We start from the raw sequence: 21,087 nt of genomic DNA on the forward strand, positions 1-21,087 counted from the left end.
CTCCCGCCTAACTTCACACCTTTCAGATGGGACACTTTCCTCTGCAGCTGCCGTCAAGAAAGCAGAGGCCCTGGTTAGCAGGCTCTAAAATTAGCTTTTTTATGTGGTCAGTCCTGACATCAGACAGCTCAGCAGATTGCTCTTTGAAGGCCAATTTGCACTTTAATTTTTTGGTTGCTGCTCCAGGTATGGGACGTGCACTGTGACAATTTTGAGCAAAGGAATCACACTCAATCTCACCCAAAGGGCAGTTCACCAGTTAAGGTACTCGTGTGCCTGTATTAAGTTGATTCAAAACAATAGAAACCAGGACGTACTTTTGCTTTCAAAATCAGCCCATTGGGAAAAGAGCGAAAAGAGCAGGGAAACAGTTTTTGAGTGGATACCTTGTAGGATTAAACTGAATATGCCTTAGGAGATACTAATGGGGTGTGTGTGTGTGTGTGTATCTCCTGAGAGCTTATGTTTTCACTTTAATACATCTGCAGGGGGGCTCAGAATTTGTTTGGTGCAGAAACAGCAAGAGATATCCTTAAAGGGAAGCCAAATGGTTAGTTACTCAATATTACTTCTACAAGAACAGGGGAAGCTGACTTATACCAAACTAGACAACTGGTCTATCTAGCTCAGATGGGGGTCTCTCCCAAGTCCCAACCCTATTTCGAGATGCTGGGGATCGAACCTGGAACCTTCTGCATTCAAAGCAGCCACTCTACCACTGAGCTACAGCCGTTTCCCCCTGTGAGGCGTCCTTCCCTGGCTCTCCCTGTCAGGTTCCTACCTGCGCGTGGCTACTGCCTGTCACTAGGCACCACCAGGGACTCCACCAGTCCGGACCGCTCTCTCTTATGGTTTCTCTCCCCGCTCTAGCACAGATCTCAACAGATCCCCCTGCTAGGCAACCACCAGTAACGTCCCAATACTAGTATTCCCAGAGACTCTGAATACTGGTATTGTTATTCTCTTCACCGCTGCCCCCATTTGTTACAGTTCCCCTTCAGCCTTGGTCATTACCTTACCCTCCCTTCTGGTCTGTGAAACCCCAGCCAAGGATCAGGCCTTTGGTAAACCAAATTAAGTATTTATTACAGATAACAAAGCTAACAAGATTAACAAGATTTCTTCTTAAGGCACATAAGCATATGGTTTTACTCAATACTAATCCGAACTCCACCTCCCTCCTTCTCCACTCTCTCCTGTCAAACAACTCTCTAAACCCCACCAAGCAACCCACTCAGTTCTCTTCTCCCCCCCCCCCCGATTCCACTCTCACTCTTCCTTTTATACGTTCAGCCATTTTAAACACTCAGCCAATCATCTAGCATTCTAGTGCCCATTCACTCCCCCTCCTCTTTCACTACTTACCATATATCTTCTAAACAACCAACACTTACCATATATACATTAATATAGGAACATCACACACACCCCCTACAAATTTCTGCCACTATGGGGAGGCAACATTTGGATTTTCTTCTTTGTTCATAAGAGCAGCCTTGCTGGCTCAAACCAAACACTATCAGTGGCAATGTTCTACCTCAACTGTCAGAGGTACTATGTCTCTGAATACCAGTTGCCGGGAATCACAAATGGAGAGAGTGCTGCTGCACTCAGGCCTTGCTGTACTCAGGTCCTGCTTGTGGGCTTCCCAGAGGCATCTGGTTGGCCACTGTGACAACAGGATGCTGGACTAGATGGGCCTTTGGGCTGATTCATCAGGGCTCTTCTTAAGTTCTCTGCCATCACTGATCTTTTCAGTAATCAAGACCTCTTAATAAGCTTCAGCTCCAGGTTCCTTGGAACAGAGTTTGAGAAAGATCCGTTATTTGTTTGGCCTTCACTAGGCCAAGGATGGGGAAACCTGTGGCCCTCCTAATGTTGTTAGACTCCAACTCCCATCAGTCCCAGCCAGCATGGCCAATGGTCAGGGATGATGGGAATTGTAGTCCAACAATATCTGTAGACTGAGCCCCAGGTTCACTGTCCCTACAACAGGCAATGGGGGTTGATAGGAGTTTCTTGCTTACTGAGAGCTGTTTTTGTTCTTATTTTTCTTTCTACAACTGCATTACAACCGCTTTTTCAACAGGATCACCTGTAACATTGATACGCAACTTGAAGTCGGAACACAGCATCATATGAAGTTCTTTTAAAAAAAATCACTACTTTAGGTTTGGCATTATTAAAAACTAAATCTGTCTTTCTTAATGTCAATTATGTTATGTGAAAAATTAATTAAAAAAAGAAAAAAGCTAAATCATTTTCTGCACAATAGGTACTAAACAGTCTTAACAATCTTCCCAGGCCCACTTGAGATGCTGAAAGTAGGGTCATATCAACTGCATAAAGTAATATATTTGCCGGTCTATTTAGGATTTTTGGCATATGATAATTCTGATTGCGCAGAGATACAATATAAAAATTAAAAAGAAATGGAACTAAAACACAGCCTTGATGGATATCTTTATATGACAGAGTCATGCCTGAAAGAGGAAACTTCAACACATTCCAACCTTCAAACAGGTTTTAGAATAAAGAACTTTCATTAAAAATATGTGTCAACCTGTAGCCACAATGTTCGACCTTCACTGGCAAAGGCAATATGTCTCTGAATACCAGTTGCTGGGAATCACAAGAGGGGAGAGTGCTGTTGCACACAGGTCCTGCTTCTGGCATTCCAAGAGGCTTTTGGTTGGCCACTGTGACAACAGTCTCAACCCTATATTTAGCATTTTATCCCAAACTGGTCATCTGTGGAATCAAAAGCTGCACTTAGATAAACAGAAGCAGCATAAAGCTGTTCACCTTTAGCTGTGCATTTAATTTATCAAAAGGCATAAAGTATAGCCATTATCTATAGGAGATTTTCCTTTCCTAAAACCAGCTAATATGGAATTTTCTTCCACCCAGTCATCTGATTTCTGCAGAACATACTTGGCATAAATTTTGGCTGGAATATCAGTCAGGCTGACTGGTGAGCAGTTCCTGGAATCCTGCTGGATACTTTTCTTAAATATTGGTACTGTTATATTAAGATTCTAGCCTTTGAGTACACAACTTGTATTATTCATATGAGTAAATAAGCCCTGCCAATAACTAGTCTATATTACTCTTAAATAATTCAGGTGGCAAGAAATCCTCTCCTGGTGCCTTATTGTTCTTCAATGTCTGTGTGAAGTTTTCTGGCTAAGGTTGCTTCTTCTGTTTTATATGGTGCCAAAAACTGGGGCTTCAGGCAACCACTAGTGCAGAAGGTTCAAAACTGCTGCATAAACAGCATTGAAGATCCTGCACAGGTGGTACCTGACAACCCAGCGAAGCAGTAGAATTAGCCTGCTAACATCACCACTTTGCAGGAGAAAATGTGGCCAAATTGGAACTTTGTACCTCATGGGGTGGCTGTATGACAATCAGTCAGTTCATTGCATGCCACAGCTAGCCCCGTTAATAATTTCCAGTGGGGAGAATAGAGATTTATTACGCAAGGAACTTGTTATGTTTCTGCTGGTGGCAGCGAGGCAATTAGTTGCCTATTACTGGAAGAACCTGGACAATTTATCTATTGACGGTTGGCAACAACAAATTTGACCTGTTGCGCTCATGGGGAAACTAAACAAATATGTGCCTTAAACAGACAACAAGAGAATGACTTTATTGAAATTTGGTATATCTTTATTTCTCATGTGACTAGGAATAAGCAAAGTTTGCATCCACCAACCACACCTGGTAATCTCTGGTGGCAAAATGTTCTTGGTTAACTCGTATATTTGGGACTCTGGAGCAGAGGGAGGGGTACTGGGGATGTTATTTCTGTCTCTGTAGTTTTTATTATTTTTTTATCTGTAAAAGAAACATTAAATAAACATACACACTATGCTTTACCTGTTGGAACTCCAGCTGCTTATCTACATGAGGAATTGGGCCAGCCTTCTGCTGGAATACAAGTTCAGTTATTAAATTTTCAGTTCAATTCAGTTCAGTTATTAAGTTTTCATAACAGACTATTAACTCTGCTACCTTTACATTTGGTTTCTATGGCTTCTGGCTCTCCCTTGAACTTCCAAAAGCAAGCAGTTAGTTTAAATATACTTGCCAGAGAACTTGATAGCCAATTGACCAAGATACAGGCTATGTCAAAACCACAGCTAAGGCTTTTTGTGCATGGGAAAGACTCTTTGACAGATGTGATCCTTGAGATTTTCTAGACTGTACCCAGACATTAAGTTAGATCACCAGAAAGCTAATTATCTGGATCTTATTAACAGCTCCATGTAGAAACACTTTTACAGAACTAAGATTTAATATCATGCCCTTTGCTTTTTTGGATGGTCATTATAAGAAATTAAGAATAAAAACAGAGGGAAAATCCCCAAATGCTGGAAAATATGGTGTTTATTTTCAAAAAAAGCCCAAGTTTCAGCCACTATATTGTTTGGCCTTTGTCAGGGGCTATAAATAAAATAGCAAAGATACACTACATTATTAAACATAATAAACAAAGTACATTACAGCATAAGATCTTATTCTACATAAACTAATCTGTACAAAAAATGTTTTTATATGGCACTTACATGGACTGGTCTGTAATATTCTTTTCTAAAAAGACTGCTTGAAAGCATAAACCACCACAAAGAAGCTCTAAGGGAATTACATGCAACTGAGGACAAAGAATATGGGAGTGATCATCTGTATTGTTGAAACTTATAGGTGATAAATAATATTTTATTAAGGAGACAAATAGCGTGGATTTTGGAATTAAAGACGCTGACCCCTGGTGGTCTTAATGAGGGGTTGGAATTTCTTCCTCTCCTATAAGTTGTTAAGAGGCCCCTATTCTCTGGACAGAGCTCCAACAGCCAGAGTAGTTTTACAGTCAGTCCCTCTTCCCAAAGAATTCTGGGAACTGGAGCTCTGTGCGGGGAATAACGGTCTCCTAACAATTCTCAGCACCCCTCACAAACTACACTTCCCTGGATTCTTTAGGGGAAACCATGGCCACATTCACACTGTACATTTATTCCACTATTATTCCACTTTAAACAGTCATGGTTTCCCCCAAAGAATCCTGGGAAGTGTAGTTTGTGAAGGGTGCTGAGAGTTGCTAGGAGACCCCTATTGTCCTCACACAGCTACAATTCCCTGAGTAGTTTAACAGTCAGTCCTTTTCCCCAGAGAACTCTGGGAATTGCCAGCCTGTAAGGGGACTATGACTTTCCTAACAACTCTCAGTATCCTTCACAAACTACACTTCCCAGAATTCTTTGGGGGACACCATGACTGTTTAAAATGGAATAATAGTGGAATAAATGTACAGTGTGAATGTGGCCAACTGTTTAAAGTGGAATAAATGTCTGGTGTGGATGTGGCCCTCGAGAGAAATTGAAATTGACAGGTTTATTCATCCATCCCTAGTTATGCAAAGTACAGTCTCTTGTCTGTCTTGATTCTACTATGAATCCCCAATGTGTTTACTCAGCACAATCCTCAACATGTTTACTCAGAAGTAGGGATGGAGAAAAATTCTAATCTGCCCACATTTTAAAAGCAAACTTACCTTATTCATACTTTCTGAAACAACATGAGAAGCAAAACACAGCCACCCTTCAAAGTTCACACTTTTCCAAAATTTGCAAAGCAGTTCTCCAGCCAAGTAGCATGTACACCAATGCATATGCTAGTGTAAAATAGTCATAAAACGCATATATTAGTGGAAAACAACATATAAAAATGCACATACACGTGAAAATAACATACAAAAATGCGCTATATTAGGGAAAATGTTTTGCAAGAATGTGCATAATAGGCAAAACTGCATACAAATGTGTCTATTAGGAGAAAGCTGCATGAAAATGCTGATGAATTTTCATGAGGACTTTTTGCAAGCTGGTGTGGAAACGTGGAGAAGTGAACTTAAGAATGAAAAGATGAGAAACTGAGAGAAACCAAAATTGACATATTCACCAACCCCTAATCAGAAATAAGTCCCATTGAGCTCAAGGAAGCTTTACTTTTTAGTATGTGTACCTAAGAGTGCAACTCCAGAGTTCGAGTATTACGAGAGGGAATAAAGAATGTGTCTCTGTACATTTTCTGCACTCCATATTTTCACAAACTTCAATCAGGTCCCCTTTTAGTTGTAAGAACATCAGAAGAGCGCGACCAGATCAGGCCAAAGGTTCATCTAGTCCAGCATCCTGTTCTCACAGCGGCCAACCAGATGCCTGTTATGGAAAGCCTGGCAGAAAGCCCTGAGCGCAAGAGCACTCTCCCATTTGTGATTCCCAGCTACTAGTTTGCAGAGGCACACCACCTCCAACATTGCTCTAAAATTTTGATTTAATTTTTAAATTGTTTTTGTGTTTTAAAATTTGTATATTTGTTTTTAATGTTTTTAATTGCTGTAAACCACCCAGAGAGCTTCGGCTATGGGGCGGTATATAAATGTAATAAATAAATAAATAAATAAATAAATAAAATGAATAGCTTCAAGTGCTCAGCTTTTCCTTTCAGGGAAGATGCTCCATCAACATGTCTGTCCCCTTTCAGTACCTTCTGCACCCCCTGCTCCAAAATAGTAGTTTGGAGAGAAAACGTAAAGCTTCTGGGGGGAAAAACCACAATTCAACACTTTCAGCACAATTATTGTGAGAAATTCAGACTGTATACTTTTTTTATTGAAATCAATGATTTTCTAGTGACAAAACATGGAAGATGAGCAGTAACAGAAAAACATAAGCAGCAATTTTCCTCTTCTTTTTTGTAAAAGAGTCCTAATGAAAACTTGTGAAGGTGGCATAGGATTTCCTCTTTCTATTGTAAAACACGTCAACACCTGAAAGTATGTTGCCTTATTAGCACCAATTCCTTTAATGCAAAATCTCTTCCCACTCCAAAAATACTGGAAAGCGCTGCTCTTTTTTTCTTTTTCTTTTTTTGGAGAAACCTAACATCTGCAGGGCCGGGGGAGAGAACTTTTCAAACATCCAAAAATATACTTTTGTATGAGATTATTCAAGCATCTTCCTCCCCCGCCTTCAATTTTCTTGAACAGAACAGGCTCTTTAAAATTCTGGTCCACAATCTTTTGCAGATTTTTCTCAGAAGTAAGCCCCACAACATTCAGCGGAACACACTCCCAAGTTAGCGTGCATGGGATTGCTGCCTAAATAGTTAACAGAGCAAAAATGTATAGTAAACCAATCATTCCATACATACAGATCTTGCCTGACGTTATAAGTAACATTCAGACAAGACCGTGGAACAAAATGTTCAATTAATGAAAGCGGCTCAATACATTTTAACTGTTCTATATCTTATGTGCTACTCAAACATACTTTTGTACAGTACATAATTAAGAGTTAACAAGCCATCAGTGCAAACACACACACACACAACACCACCACAATCCTGTCCTGGCAAGCTATCCCCCCTCCCCCAAATTAAATATACACCAGTAACCAATATTTTGGTCATGATTGTCATTCATTGTTCAAAGTTCATTAAAACTCTTCCTCAGAAAGCAGATCTGCAGAATCCATAAACTAACTCATCTTCAGAATGTCTGTACATAGCCAAAAATAGTTTAAATTACATATATATATAGATATATAGATATATATATGCATATTCCTAAAAATACCAACAGCAATAACAACTGCAAACAGTAGTTTGTTTTCTTGCTGTCATGTAACGTTTTATCTCCCTGACTTTGCACTATACATCCCTGGTAAAAATAATGCATTTGAGAATGTCCTGCTGCATTTTACATGTTAAATGTACACATTGTGAGTTAAGTAAATATACATATTGCACTCAAAGAGCATTCTGTTGACTCTGTTTCAGTTTAGTGCCTGCTGTACACTCTGAAAAGCTCCACATCAGGGCTGATTCTGTCCTTTATATAAGATCAAATGTGACATGAATTAATGCTAGTTCAGGCTGGCTGTGTGGCAGAGCTATTAACCATTTGGCTACCACTCACTCAACCGGTATACATGGAGATATATTTTTTTAAAAGGAAACCTCATGATGCATGGATGAAGGGATGACAGAGCAAACAGCCTGGCAAAAAAGTCAACCCACATGTTGTGTTGAGCAAAGGCCCTCAGTTGATGGGAAGTACCACTGGACTATAATGCCCATCATCCCTGAGCACTAGACACGCTGGACCAGGATGTTGGTAGCGAGTTATAGTCCAAAATATCTGGAGGGCGCCAGGCAGGGGAAGGCTTCTTTAGAATATAATAGGAACGGGGAACCTGTGGCCCTCCAGATTTTGTTGGATTACAATTCCCATCAGCCCCAATCAGCATACATAGCCCAATGGTCAGGGACAATGGGAGTTGTAATCCAAAATGGCTGGAGGGCCCCAGGTTCCCCACCCCTGCCTGGAGCCATCTGAATTGATGAAAGCTTCACTATGCCATGATATTAGTGGTTTCTCAAAGTAATAATTCATATAATAATTCAATTATTGAATTCGGTAATCGTCAACAACTCTCAATACCATGTTCTTTACTTTAGGGTAACACTCAAGGTGGCAAGCCCATGTTTGAAATAGCTGCTTGCACTGATGGTCTAGGAATACAAACAAGAGCATTCGTTATCTGAATTTCAGTTGATCTCTTTTTCCCTGTGTATTCTGCACTCAGCCCGTGTCTTCCAGGAGAACTCATAGCAACATAACCTAATGTAAACAGCCCTCCTAACTCACAGAATTTCTGGTTTGCATTGTATTTTGGATGCTCCTCAGAGATCACTGCATGCTTTAATCGCAATATTAGGTGCAACTACATGCAGGGCCAGTTCCAGGTTTGAGAGGTTCCTTAAGGTGCACTCTGGTAGGGACCCCTAGTGGGGTTATCTGTCAGGGGCTGCAACAGAAGGCAGCAGCTCCAATGCTCCAATCACTGCAGTGAAAACCCAAGTGGGAGCCGCCATTTTAATTTCCCACAATGCCCTAGAGTGACAATACATTGAGGGCACTGTGGGAAATAAAAATGGTTGCCTGGCACTGGGCAAAAATGTTCAAGGGTTGTCCAGGGCCCGTGTCCATAATGGGCATGGGGAAGGGTACTGGGGCCCCAGCAGCTGCCCAAGGATGCCAAGTGCTGATGCTGGGCTTGACTATATGCGTAAAACAGTTATCTCTTTCTCACTTGCCTGGATAGATCCAATAAGCTATGGTAATGTGAGAGAGCACCCTGAACAATAATAATAATAGTCACTGTTTTAAACTGGCTTGCTGCTACTGTGGCCATGTGTCCTACTTTGCAGAGGACTGTCCAATCCAAGTCTGGTTTAAATATAAAGAATCCCAAGAAGGGGAGAACAGTGATGACTTTGGAGCTGCCCATCCACCGTTAGCAACTGGACAGCAGATTGTGAAGGCATGCAGACCACCTGTCCACCGTCTTACCCACTAGGGAGAGATGTACTGTACTTCTATTTCTATTACAGTAATCATTTATAAATGAGCATCTATAGAAAGAAATAAGTATATGTTATGCAAATCAGTGTCCACTTTTGTCCCCCCCCACCCCTATTTTCTTTTTGGGTCTTACATTTTCTCTTTTGTGGTGATCCTCAGTAGCCACCTTGCTATCTGGATTGGAAAGACCGCTGCCCTGAAATGGCGTCTTAGTTGCCAGGACTTAAAAACACTAAAAATTAGGATTTGGGCCTGTTACAGAAAAGAATCATCATCTTGCAATTAAACGCTAACAGATCTAATGCATGCCCTTAACAGCTCTTGTCCAAGGTGCTAGTCATCTTGCAAAAGAAAGGGGGGGAAAATAGAATTTTTAAACAGTGGGTATTGGGGCTGGGTATTTGCCAGGGGCCAGTCCCATTAAAGGGCACACCAAAAGTGCTAGCACTACCATCTTGGCAGGCAATCTGAGCATGCATGTTCATCATGAGAAATGCTTTGTATGCGTGGGAATGCCATCAAAGATCAAACACCCCAGACACAACTTCCATATGACCTCAAAACACAATGCTTTTTCAATGGAGGCCATATTGTTAAGTGTTACTAAGTATTGAGAGATCCAAGCAATGTGTGAACAATCCCTTCCGTCAAAAATTCTGTTCCCATCAAGATCCCTTTGGCTTGCTTCAAATATATCTGAAATATTTCCAATATTCCAACAATGGTGGTAAACTAGGCACATAATCCTACACTAGGGAAGCGACTCCATTTCTATAGTAATTTTTGGGTAGAATTTTGTGGAATGTAGGTGTGTAATAATTCAGCAAAATGTGGTGGGGGGGATGGATTCTATCCGAAACAGCTGGGAATGAAACCGCAAAGGTCAATTCTGTGAAAAATTAAACGAGTAACAAACAACAAAACAGAGAATTACACAATTTTGAACACAGTGCCTAATTGTCACTAATGTTATACAGAAGGCAGTGAAAACTGGTTCTCCTCCCTGGAGCTTAATTCAAGGTTTTTAAAAATTATATATATTAAAGCTCAGTAGCTTACATCACAAAGACATTTCTGCTGGACAGAAGCCTGAAGAGAGAACGAGAGAGTGTTTTGAGTACACATATATTGTTCCACGATCCAAGCATACATCTATGTTGAGCTATTTTTTCTAGACGCACGAATCCCACTCTGTTGCAGATATGCTATACAGTGTTATTTTTAAATCCATCTAACAGGTTACGAATAATTTTCTTCACCATCAGTAATTAGAAGAAGAAAAAGTTCTAATACACGAGACACTCTCCAGTCTTTAGAAAGGCCAGCTGTTGAACCCTTCCTATTGCCTTATTCTTGGAGCAAGGTCTCTCTCCAGTTAAAGCCGCCAGTTGGTCCATGTGTGAGAGGGAGGATAGGTGGGTCGGTCAGTTGCCACAGACCTGTCTCTCCGAGTTCTTCACAGCAACAAAACCCCAAGTATGGAATCTGCCATTCATAAAAGGATGGGATGAAAAACCAGAAGGAGAGAGACATTAAAGAGAGGAATATTAACCGCACACAAATGCTTGTTGTTAAAAGCTGGAAACATTTAGGCCCCATCTGCACGATGTGTATAAAACAGTCACATACCACTCTAAACAGTCGTGGCTTTCCCCAAAGAATCCTGGGAACTGTAGTTTGTTAAGGGTGCTGAGGGCTGTGAGGAGACCCCAGTTCGGCTCACAGTTCCAGTTCCCAGAGTTCCCCGGGAAGAGGGATTGACAGCTAAACCACTCTGGGAATTGGAGCTCTGTGAGGGGGATAGGGGTCTCCTCACAGCTCTCAGCACCCTTAATAAACTATAGTCCTCAGGATTCTTTGGAGGAAGCCATGACTACACAGTCACGTGGTACATATTTAAAATAGAAGTGCATGGTAAAATAGGATACCAAGATGCTTTAAAACGGGTGGGGAAGTGGATCTGGATGGTGGGGCGGTTCCTTACCTCCCACCCCTGTGATGGGTGGGTGGGGCTGCTCACCTGCCAATCGCCTGACGCTATTATGATGTCGTCAAAGGTGCTCACTTTCAGCACTGATCAGCTGATGGGTACTGACAGCATTGAAGATGTGCTAGAAAAAATAGCTTGCCAGGCCTAATAAAGGTCATAGGCCACAGGATCTTCACTGATACTTTTTAAAAAAATGCTATCTTCTCATCAATAAGTACAACACACAGCTGAGATGTACTTTTCAAGTTATCTGTTACCAAAATGACGTGAAAGATAAACTTCTTAAAGCATCCTTCTCCCCTCACATGATTCTCCAGCCTTTGGAAGCTCAAACAATGATCATGCACTGCTGAACAAATACATCTTTGTGCTCGTAAGGAGATTTTCATTTAGGGGAAAAAAACAAAGAGCCTCCCACCCCTCTAGGTATCGAAAGAGCTTTATATTGCTGGTGGCTGTTAATTACCTTTCTGACCATCTGCACAAAGTCCTTCGAATTCTGAGGGGACAGGCCTTGCAGCTGGCAAGTACATGCCTCTAGGGAGGAAGCGTGAGCCACTATCAAAATGTTATTCCCTGCAGCAAGAGAGGGAAAAAGAATGCAGACTCTTTGGTATGGTAGCTTAACTTTTTGGGACAAGCGACACATTACAGTAATACCTCAGTTAATGAAGTAGACGCGTTCCTGGACGTTACTTCTTTAACAGAAACTTCGGCACCAGAGGTAGGAATAACATGAAATAATAGGGGTAGGTCAACATACTTCAGCAAACTTTTTATTCAAAACTAACAATACGCATGTCTGAAATGAAACCACCAGGTCAAGCCTTGCATACAGACCACTGAAGGCTTTGTACACTCAGACAGGCAGGTGACAGGCAGCCGCCACCACCCCATGCTTAGCCTCTCTCTCTCTCTCTCTCTCTGTGCGTGTGTGTGTGTGCCATCCTCCCCTACGCTCGAGCAGACTCGTCTACAGTAAACGGTGCACCTGGCAAGGAGCGCCATTCCACCCATGTGCGAGGCAGCTGCCTGCAACAGCCGCAACCCAGTAGACAAGGAGCCACATTCTGACTATGTCAGTGTCACCACCCACACCAAAAAAGACGTCGTTAAAAGGAGCTTCTTTGCTGGAGGATTTGTTAACTGAGGTATTTACTGTACCTGCACATGTTTGTTGTGATGTTTGTTATGAAAAAGCAACCTTGGGAGGCTGTGATTTTGAGTGAGGATGCAGTGGGAAGGGTAAAGTGCTTAATCCTTTCCTCCTCCATCTGTATTCCCCACTTGAAATCATGTCATAACCAGGGTACTGTACTAAATTACACAGGGAGTCCCACCCCCAAGTAAAGGAGGCTGATTGCTTCAGGTGTTCACCATTTAACTTGTGGAGGGCTGTAAGCAAGGGGAAGATAATACACTCAAGGAGGCAAGGCTTGCTAGCACATCTCTGCTCCCCCTCACAACAGTTTTAAACATGTGAAGGACAAATGCCTGAATAAGGCTAACAAAAAGGCCAATTTATACATGCACATTCATCACCATGTAGGTGCAAAGATGCTTTTTTGCATTGCCTTTAATAAAGACAAGTGGGACCTGCAACAAAATGTTGCCACGTGGAATGCTGCTGTTCAGGATTCCAACCACTCCATTCCATTCTCTCTCCCCCTTCCCAGTTTTCAGTCCCCCCCTCCTCCAGTCAGTTAACATTCCATGACCAATGAGCATGCTCAGTTCTCACTGGGCTGTTTTCGGGGTCCCCCCCCAATTTTTCTAATATTTTTTTTTGTACTTCTACAAACCTTGGGGTTCACCGAAGTGTGATGATATCTCCCACTTGTTCATGGGTGATGCAATTTGGCCACATAAGTAACGACAGTCCCACTCTAGAACTAGAGGGAATCATTTTCTCACTGCACCTTTGGGGTACTCCTTATTACGTTCTGTGGCTTAGTAGCACAACCCTTTTGATCTCCCTTAAATTTGTGCAGAACAATGCATGCAACCTCTTGAGGATCCCATTCTTTAGACCCTTGCTTGGGAGTAAGCCTAGCTTAACTCAGCGGGATGTACTTCTGAGTAAATATGCACAGAACTGTGCTGCAAGGCGGGGTTTTTACTTGCCTTTGGCTTTGCATTCACTCAGGATCTCTTTTGTTACTTGGTAGCTTCTGCTGATGTATGTATCATATGACTCTGAAATGCCTAATTTGCTGACTGGTATATGAGGTCTGCGGACAGAAAAATACAGTGGTAGTGGAAAAGCAGGAATGGGAGAGGAGACCCACCAATAAATCTACTGGAACAAACCAACAACAAAAGCTATTGAAATTAAACAAGCCAGCTATCTTGGCTTCAGACTCAGATATTATTATTATTATCATCATCATTATCATCATTATTATTAACAACAACAACAACAATAATAATATAAAATGTGGAATGTTCCATTATATCTGGTAAAGATGGACAGACTCTGGCCAAGACTTAATTGCAAGTTGCTTTGAGACATTATTGTAGTAAGCAACAAATACACGTCATATATAAAAATAGTGTGACACCATTTGGGTTCCAGGGCTAAAACACACAACCTCCCCCTCCAACCATCATTTAACTAGAAGAATGAAAAGTAACCCTTTGTATACATGTTCCTCATGTGCTGTCAATGCTGCAATGGAAAATTAAGGGAGAGAGTGGCTCTCTAGGATTTCAAATGGGAACTTACTCAGCCCTACTTGGAGATACCAAGGACTGAATTTAGGACTTTTTGCATTCAAAGCATGTGATCGACCACTGAGTCATGACTCTTTCCTGTCAAAAGGGAACAAACCCCCACAACAATTCCTCTGTCAATCCCAGCCAGCATGGACAATGGTCAGGAATGATGGGAGTTGCAGCCTCAAAACAACTGGAGGGCACCAGATTGGCAAGGCTGGTGTAGAATAAGTGCCTTGTGTTTCATCTTCACAAGGCCCAAAAACAAAAACACACACTAGTGGTCTCCCCTACCTATACGTTGTATCAACACTCAAACTGGCTGCAGCTAAATCCACTGGAAGTATCCAGGCAGGGAGGGAACTGCCGGCAACCCATTTTGTCCACTCGAATAAGCCCGGCTCTACACGAATCTTCAAGTTATTTTCCTGTTGCAAGCCTGTAAGTTGAACAACAAAAACAGAACCCTCTGAATAAGAAGCACATTCAGGTCCAGGACAGGGACATAAAGATGATGTTCAAAGGCATTTCTCACTCTTGATTTTGCAAACAGGTGCGGTGCCCTTCACTAGAAATCCAGGATGGGCAGCCCTAATCTTTGGGGATGGAGTGATAAAAGTTGTAGGTGCGCATGCAGCATGGATTGGAGAGTGTGCGCAAAGTAGCTGTGGCAGCCCTGCATAAATGCATGTTGTTCGAGTGGGATCCACTCCCCAATTGCAGCATAGTAACAGCAGCTTCTTCCATGCCCCACCCCTATTTATAGCCATGCAATCCTGTTGGCATAACAGAGGTTTCCCAGAAAAAGAAGAAAACAGGAAAAATGAACAAACCAAGTCACTTTGCTGCTATCGTCTTACCTTTCAAAATATAGTGTGCAGTCTGTACGCAGCGCAGTGAGGGGGAAGAATAGATGTGGTGGATGACAGTGTTGCTTTCGAGGAGGGCCTCACCTGTGTGAAAACACACATCCAAAATAAGTGGCGTAATGTTATCACAAGACAGATAAGAGATGCCATCATATGCTGCAACTGTCTCCACTGACCATATACTTCCAGCTGCCCCACCACCCCTGCCTTTGGAGGGCATGTAAGAAGTGGCTGCAGGAGTGGGACTCTGAACGCCATCATGAGTGGGGTGTCTCTAAGAGCAAAGCTGAAACTGTCTAACTTCCTTTTATTTTTGCTATATTGCCAAGAAGTGTATGGCTGCCTGCTAATGAATGTAATGTTGTTATATTTATAGTGCTGAAAAGGTTTTTATATTTGCTGTGATATTTGTTATGTTACTGTTTTATAACTGCCGTTGTATTATTTTTGTTATCATGAAATTGTTTTTCGTAGTTGCTGTTTAAGCCACTTTTTGTAAGCGCCATTTTTGGTGGAAAAGCAGCATGCAAATAAAAAGGATGATGATGCTATTTGGGGAGGGAGCAGAGTTCGGTGGTGGAGTGCATCCTGTGTGCGCAAGCGGTCCCAGGTTTGATCCCTGGCAGTTCTACTGCGAAAAGGATTGGGCAGCAGATCATTTGAAAGAGCACTGTCTGAGATCGTAGAGAGCTGCTGCCAGTCAGAATAGATGGGTTGGCCAACATTGTGCCTTCCTAATGTTTTGGGCTGCAACTGTCATCATCCCTGACTGTTGGCCATGTTGGCTAGCACTGATGGCAGATGAAGTCCAAACCAACAGAAGTCCAAACCACCATGTTAGTACCTGGTACACATTAGGAAGCTGAATATAGGAAAGCGCCTTATAACAAGTCAAACCACTGGTCCATGTCACTCAGTATTGTCTATACCAACTCGCAGTGGCTCTCCAGAGTTTTAGACATGGACCTACTGGGACTCTTAGATCTTCTTCTGAGGCTCTTCTCCACGTCCCCCCCTCTGAGGGAGGCTTGGGAGGTGCTGACAAGGGAGAGGGGCTTTTCAGATGTGGCTCTCCGTCTGTGGAACATTCTCCCCAGTGAGGTCCCCCTGGCCTCTTCACTGACATCTTTTCGGTGCCAGGTAAAGATATACTTTTCTTCTCAGGCATTTGATAGACTGAGATGATGTCTTTTATCAGTATGCTGCCAAAGCTTCCTGTGGCTGCATGGGGGTGTTGTTTTATTTTTTTGTTTTTATAGCATGGTATATTTGTGGGTTTTTTTAAACATTGTTTTAAGTCTCCTGGAGACCTTCGGGTAGCAAGTGACTAATAAATACATAAAATAGTCGTCGTCGTCACCAATGGTCTTTCCAAACACTATCTGGAGATGCCAGTGACTGAACCTGGGATCCTTTGCATGCAAAGTACATGCTGTGTGCATGTGGCGATCCTTGATGAGAGGAGAATGAGGGTTTATAAGTAAACAAGAGTGTCTCCATTTTCATCTGTAATATGTGTGTTGCTGGGTAAGATATAATATTCACCAGTCAACTGATGGGTGCCTTTTAACAACGCAAAAGGCCACTATCGAGTCAGTTATTCAGAGATTATTGCTCTGTGTCAATTTACTCCTGATCAATAGTCATTTCCAGTTTAAAGCAGGACTTTCCCCTACTGAGCCACAGTAGTTCCTCTGATACCTGGCAGACAACAATTTCAGTTTTGAAACAAACACGCCACCGTTTGTCGAGATCTTGGTGGTGGTGAGGCAGTACTCACCTTCCACCTGGGGGTGGCAGTCATGTTGTACCTACCAACTCTTACCATACTGGTAGGAACAATTGACAAAGTTCACAGTGGCTCCCCACCCCTTTTAAATAATTTTTTAAACCATTTTTATGGATGCATGATAGTAGTTGAACATCCCAGCTGATCCGTCTAGCTATGAGCTAGAATAGAGCTGGCTGCCATTTTTCTCCTCTCCTTCAATTTAATTTCTGCAGCCCACTGAAACTACTAGAGCAATGCAATGAGCTTCAGGGAGGCTACCTGTTCGTCATTTTAATGGATCGCTGGTGTTTAGTGAAAATAAAACTTGTTATGGGCAGAGTTTCTCCATTTTTTTTTTTATCACAACTTATTTCTCTTATAAGAAAGGAGGACGGTAGCTCAGTGGTAGAGAACACATTTTGCATACAGATGATCCAAGGTTCAGTTCCTGGCATCTCCAGTTCAAAGGATTAGGTAGCAGGTTATGGGAGTGACCTTTGCCAGACAGCAGCTGCAAGTCAGAGCAGACAGCACTGAACTAAATGGGCAAACCAGTCTTACCTGGTATAAGGCAGCTTCCTACCGTCCTAAAAACTCTAGTTGGGAGAAATGTATCAACTACAGATCACAAAGAATGCAACTGCCACTTTGGTCAATTAAATTAATGGATGTGCCCTCTATCAATGCAACTGGAGCCAAATCTGGCCACATGATCTCTCCCCCACACCTTCCAACTGCGAACTCAGAAATAAAAGAAGGATCCTCTAGCAAAAACAAGACTTGCTAGGCAGGCCAAGGTAAAGAGGTGAGGTGGGGCTTGTCCCCTTCCTGCCTTCTCAAGTGGCACCCTTATGCATCCACACACTTGGAATATAGTGCAACTTACACCAGTCTCAGTCTCATGCCACTTAAATGTAATTAGGGATGTGCTAAACTCCTCCCAATTCAGATTTGGTACCAAATTTTCCACAAATTCAGTTATTGTCTATCGTTCCAGATCAGGCTTTTATGTAGCAATTTTTCATGGCTGTTTTCGAAAATGGTTTTTTTAACAGAAAATCCGCAGCTAAAATATTGATATTAAGAATAATTGTATAGATATTTCCTGTCAAAATATTGTTATTAATATGTCCTTTTTTTGCGAGGGAAAAAACAGCTTGGTAAAAGCAGCAGCTAGTGCACAAAGAACGAACTCAAATCAATACTGGCCCGTTAGGTCAACAGAATGCTTTCTGTTTCTATATTTAAAAATTAAAATAAAACCAGAGCAACTAGATAGTGGCCCTTCTTTGGTGGTCACAATAAGATGCCAAGTGCTCAGCACACAGCAATGAGTAGCCAGACTGCCCACCCTTTGCTAGGTGATCATGTTTGCCAACTCAGAGTTGTGAGTGACGTTCACAACCAACAATTTCACATATGCTCAAATGACCTTTTGTCTTGAACTATATATGGCTAGGTGTTGAAAGTCTTCTTTACTTGTGACATTTCACATAGAAGAGGCCAGAAGCTGGCCTTTCACACAGTACTTTGAGAAACTCAGCACTGGGAACTTTCCCCAGTGACTTGTTGCTTTCTCAAACATACGCGCAAATCAATGTGTCGCTGCAGCAGTACATGGATTTGCAGCCAAATGTTTTGTCACTGCTAAACTAACAGTTATGTGCAAATGGAGATCACAAGTTAAGTCATCGCCTCCAGGCTCATCCTGCTGCTAGTCTCTCACAAGAATGAGTACAAATGGCATCACAGAAGGGCAGCAGGATCACTAGGCAAAGCATGGAAACCACAATGTTTACGCAGGTTGTATGCAAATGGCAATACCCCTGTGCCTAAGTCAGCCTTTGCCAAACTGGGGTCCTTGAGACATTTAGGACGACAACTCGCATCATCAGATAGGATGCATAAATATATACCCAACTGCTTGTGTTACAGCTGGTTGCTCAACAGGCAATGGTCCCTTAAGAGAGTAAAGGAAGCCCAAGCCCAAAACTTTCTGGGAGGGAAGTCATGAGCTCCCTGTACTCAGCCTCCAGTGGGGGAAGAAAAAAAAAACACCTTTCCTGCAACAGGGAGCTTACCAACAAGCCGTGCTTGTGTACATCCAAACACGGTGATGGGAGCATCCTTTTCATAATCCCTGAAACCACCACTCCGTTGAGGTAGGCTGTGAGGCATATTCAGGTTTGTCCGTATGTACCTTCCTGTCAGGCAACAGAGAGAACAAGGAGGCTAAATTAGGTGGTTCTCCAATAGTAGGTCCCTCAGGTAGCAGTTCTCAAACTGTGAGGTGAGTCTCCCCAGCCAAGAGAGGCGCAAGGCATTTGGAAGATTGCGTGAAGTTCCAAGGAGGGAGAAGTTCCTTCATCAGGGAGCTCCAGAGTATTGACATGTTACTTCTGTACAATTGGCCCTGTGAGGGACAGAAGGTTATCACGTCCCGGCGCTCCCATGGGGAATTGCTCTATTCAAAGTGTACAGAAGTAAGGAGCCCTGTGCATTAGCCACACAGGCTGTGGGAAACTGACTGCCCTGTTTTAGACGATTTAATGGAAAAGAATTGGGGGTGGGGTGGGGAATGAAGGCAGCACTTTGCAACAGAATCCACCAAACTACAGATTCTGAAGTGGACCTCCCAGACCAAATCGGTTGAATCCACTTTGGAATCCCACTAGGGCGGATTCCTCCTGCATCCCTCTTGAACGAAAGTCTGTTAACGCGACGTTGAAGGTCTCCCAATAAAAACAAAGTATTGCGGTACAAACAAACTCACCTTTGGCGTCAAAACACTGCGAGAGCCAGTATTTCCCAAACACAACATCCATTCTTTCTCCATGCCGGCAGACAAAAAGACACCTCTTCTGGGGCCCGGGTGGGTTGGTGATCCTTAAGGGCTGAGCATCAGAGAGAAAGCAACATTTGGGTAGGGCGAAAATCCACCCTGTCTTTTCCCCCTTTCCATGGTCCAGCCTACCTGAGAGACAGGTTTGGAGATATAGTGATTGGGGGAAGCATGCCTTACCTGCATACTCTGGCAGAAGATAGTGAGGGGACCAGTATCCCCTGGCCCTTGATCTTCCTGCAGTCTTCGATCCACCACTCCGTCAGTGAACATGAGGAAGGATGGGGAAGCAGCAGCATTCAGAATAGAATACGACCTGTCCAAACAGATAAGGCTGGTTTGCGGATGCTCAGAGGCATTTTATTTATTTTATTATTTGCAACCTACTTTCCTCCCACAATAAAACTTTTACAAGTTGGCTTACAAGAGGGCTGGGCAGAAGGTAGAATAGGATGTATGGCAGATCTCTGGGTGAGTTGAAGCAGGTTGGCAAGGATTTCTGTCTCCCAGGACAGAAATTCCATACTACCAGGCTACCTGCTCACTGAGCATTCGGCCTGATTTGTTTGTTCAAGTTTGCAGGGAGTCATAAGATGTCAGGTCCTTCCAATGCATTTTCCTGTCACTTTCCTTATTACAAAAAAAATATATCATTTTTTTCCGGGGGGGAGGGAGGGAGGGAGTTTGTTGCACAAGAGCTTCAAATTCAATTTAGTTGCACAACTTGAGCTTGCCAGTATTTCACTGAATCTCATCCAAAAGCATTGACAGTCTGGAAGTACTCACAGATAACAAAATGACTCCTCTCCCTAAATTATATTGCTGAAATGAAGAAAGCTGGGTGGTGGTGGTAACCAAGAGTAGATGTTTGTGTGGAAGGACAGTGAGCTCATTTCACTTCTGATACTCAAAACAAATTCTTTAATTCTGTGTGTTTATCTTTTGCACCTGAGTTCACTAAGTGGAGTTCTGATTTAAAAAACCCCAAAAGTAGAACATGCAAATCTACCCCCTGGCTTACAATATCGAAAACAGTGCAATAACATATCACCATTGAAAAGGATCACAACTGCTAGACAAATCAGGGTAAAATACCTACTGGAGCCAATAACATTATTCATAAAAAACTTTTGGCAGGAAAAAGGGTCCTAACTCACCCAGAGGCCATTATTCATTCCACTGCCTTGAACTCCTTGGAGGAAAGGTGGGATACTAGTGTGATATACAACCACACACCCCTGTGAGCATTGGTCCTGGCCATAAATTATAAGGCCCTACAAATGGATTAAATTTGTGCGTGGGATAAACTGTGACAAAGAAATACAGAAGGCTGCTTGACGCCCAAGACAAACTGACTTGTTTTTCCCCCATCAGTGGGTCAGCTCTTCTTTCTCTGCTGTCCAGCTGTAGTCTCCTCACAGGAGAGCAAAACAGACCCACCAATTATAAAAGCTCTTGTCGCCAAAGCAA

General features: G+C 42.5%; 1 protein-coding gene across 2 annotated transcripts in view; it reads right to left on the reverse strand.

Moving 5' to 3' along the window:
* Positions 1 to 4,484: 4,484 nt before the first annotated feature.
* UBASH3B (ubiquitin associated and SH3 domain containing B) overlaps positions 4,485 to 21,087 on the reverse strand; it is a 94,958-nt gene continuing 78,355 nt past the window's right edge. The window contains exons 6-13 of one of the 2 annotated variants that reach the window (XM_061592839.1): positions 19,798 to 19,933; positions 19,549 to 19,669; positions 18,857 to 18,979; positions 14,996 to 15,088; positions 14,430 to 14,574; positions 13,545 to 13,651; positions 11,887 to 11,996; positions 4,485 to 10,915 (exon numbers count right to left, since the gene is read on the reverse strand). In XM_061592839.1, the coding sequence (XP_061448823.1) occupies positions 10,778 to 10,915; positions 11,887 to 11,996; positions 13,545 to 13,651; positions 14,430 to 14,574; positions 14,996 to 15,088; positions 18,857 to 18,979; positions 19,549 to 19,669; positions 19,798 to 19,933 (973 nt within the window). In that variant the 3' untranslated portion in view covers positions 4,485 to 10,777. The remainder of the gene's footprint in view (positions 10,916 to 11,886; positions 11,997 to 13,544; positions 13,652 to 14,429; positions 14,575 to 14,995; positions 15,089 to 18,856; positions 18,980 to 19,548; positions 19,670 to 19,797; positions 19,934 to 21,087) is intronic. The other variant, XM_061592838.1, reaches the window with a different exon arrangement.

This window comes from Rhineura floridana, chromosome 12 (genome assembly GCF_030035675.1).
Source record: "Rhineura floridana isolate rRhiFlo1 chromosome 12, rRhiFlo1.hap2, whole genome shotgun sequence".
NCBI classification, from domain to species: Eukaryota; Metazoa; Chordata; class Lepidosauria; order Squamata; family Rhineuridae; genus Rhineura; species Rhineura floridana.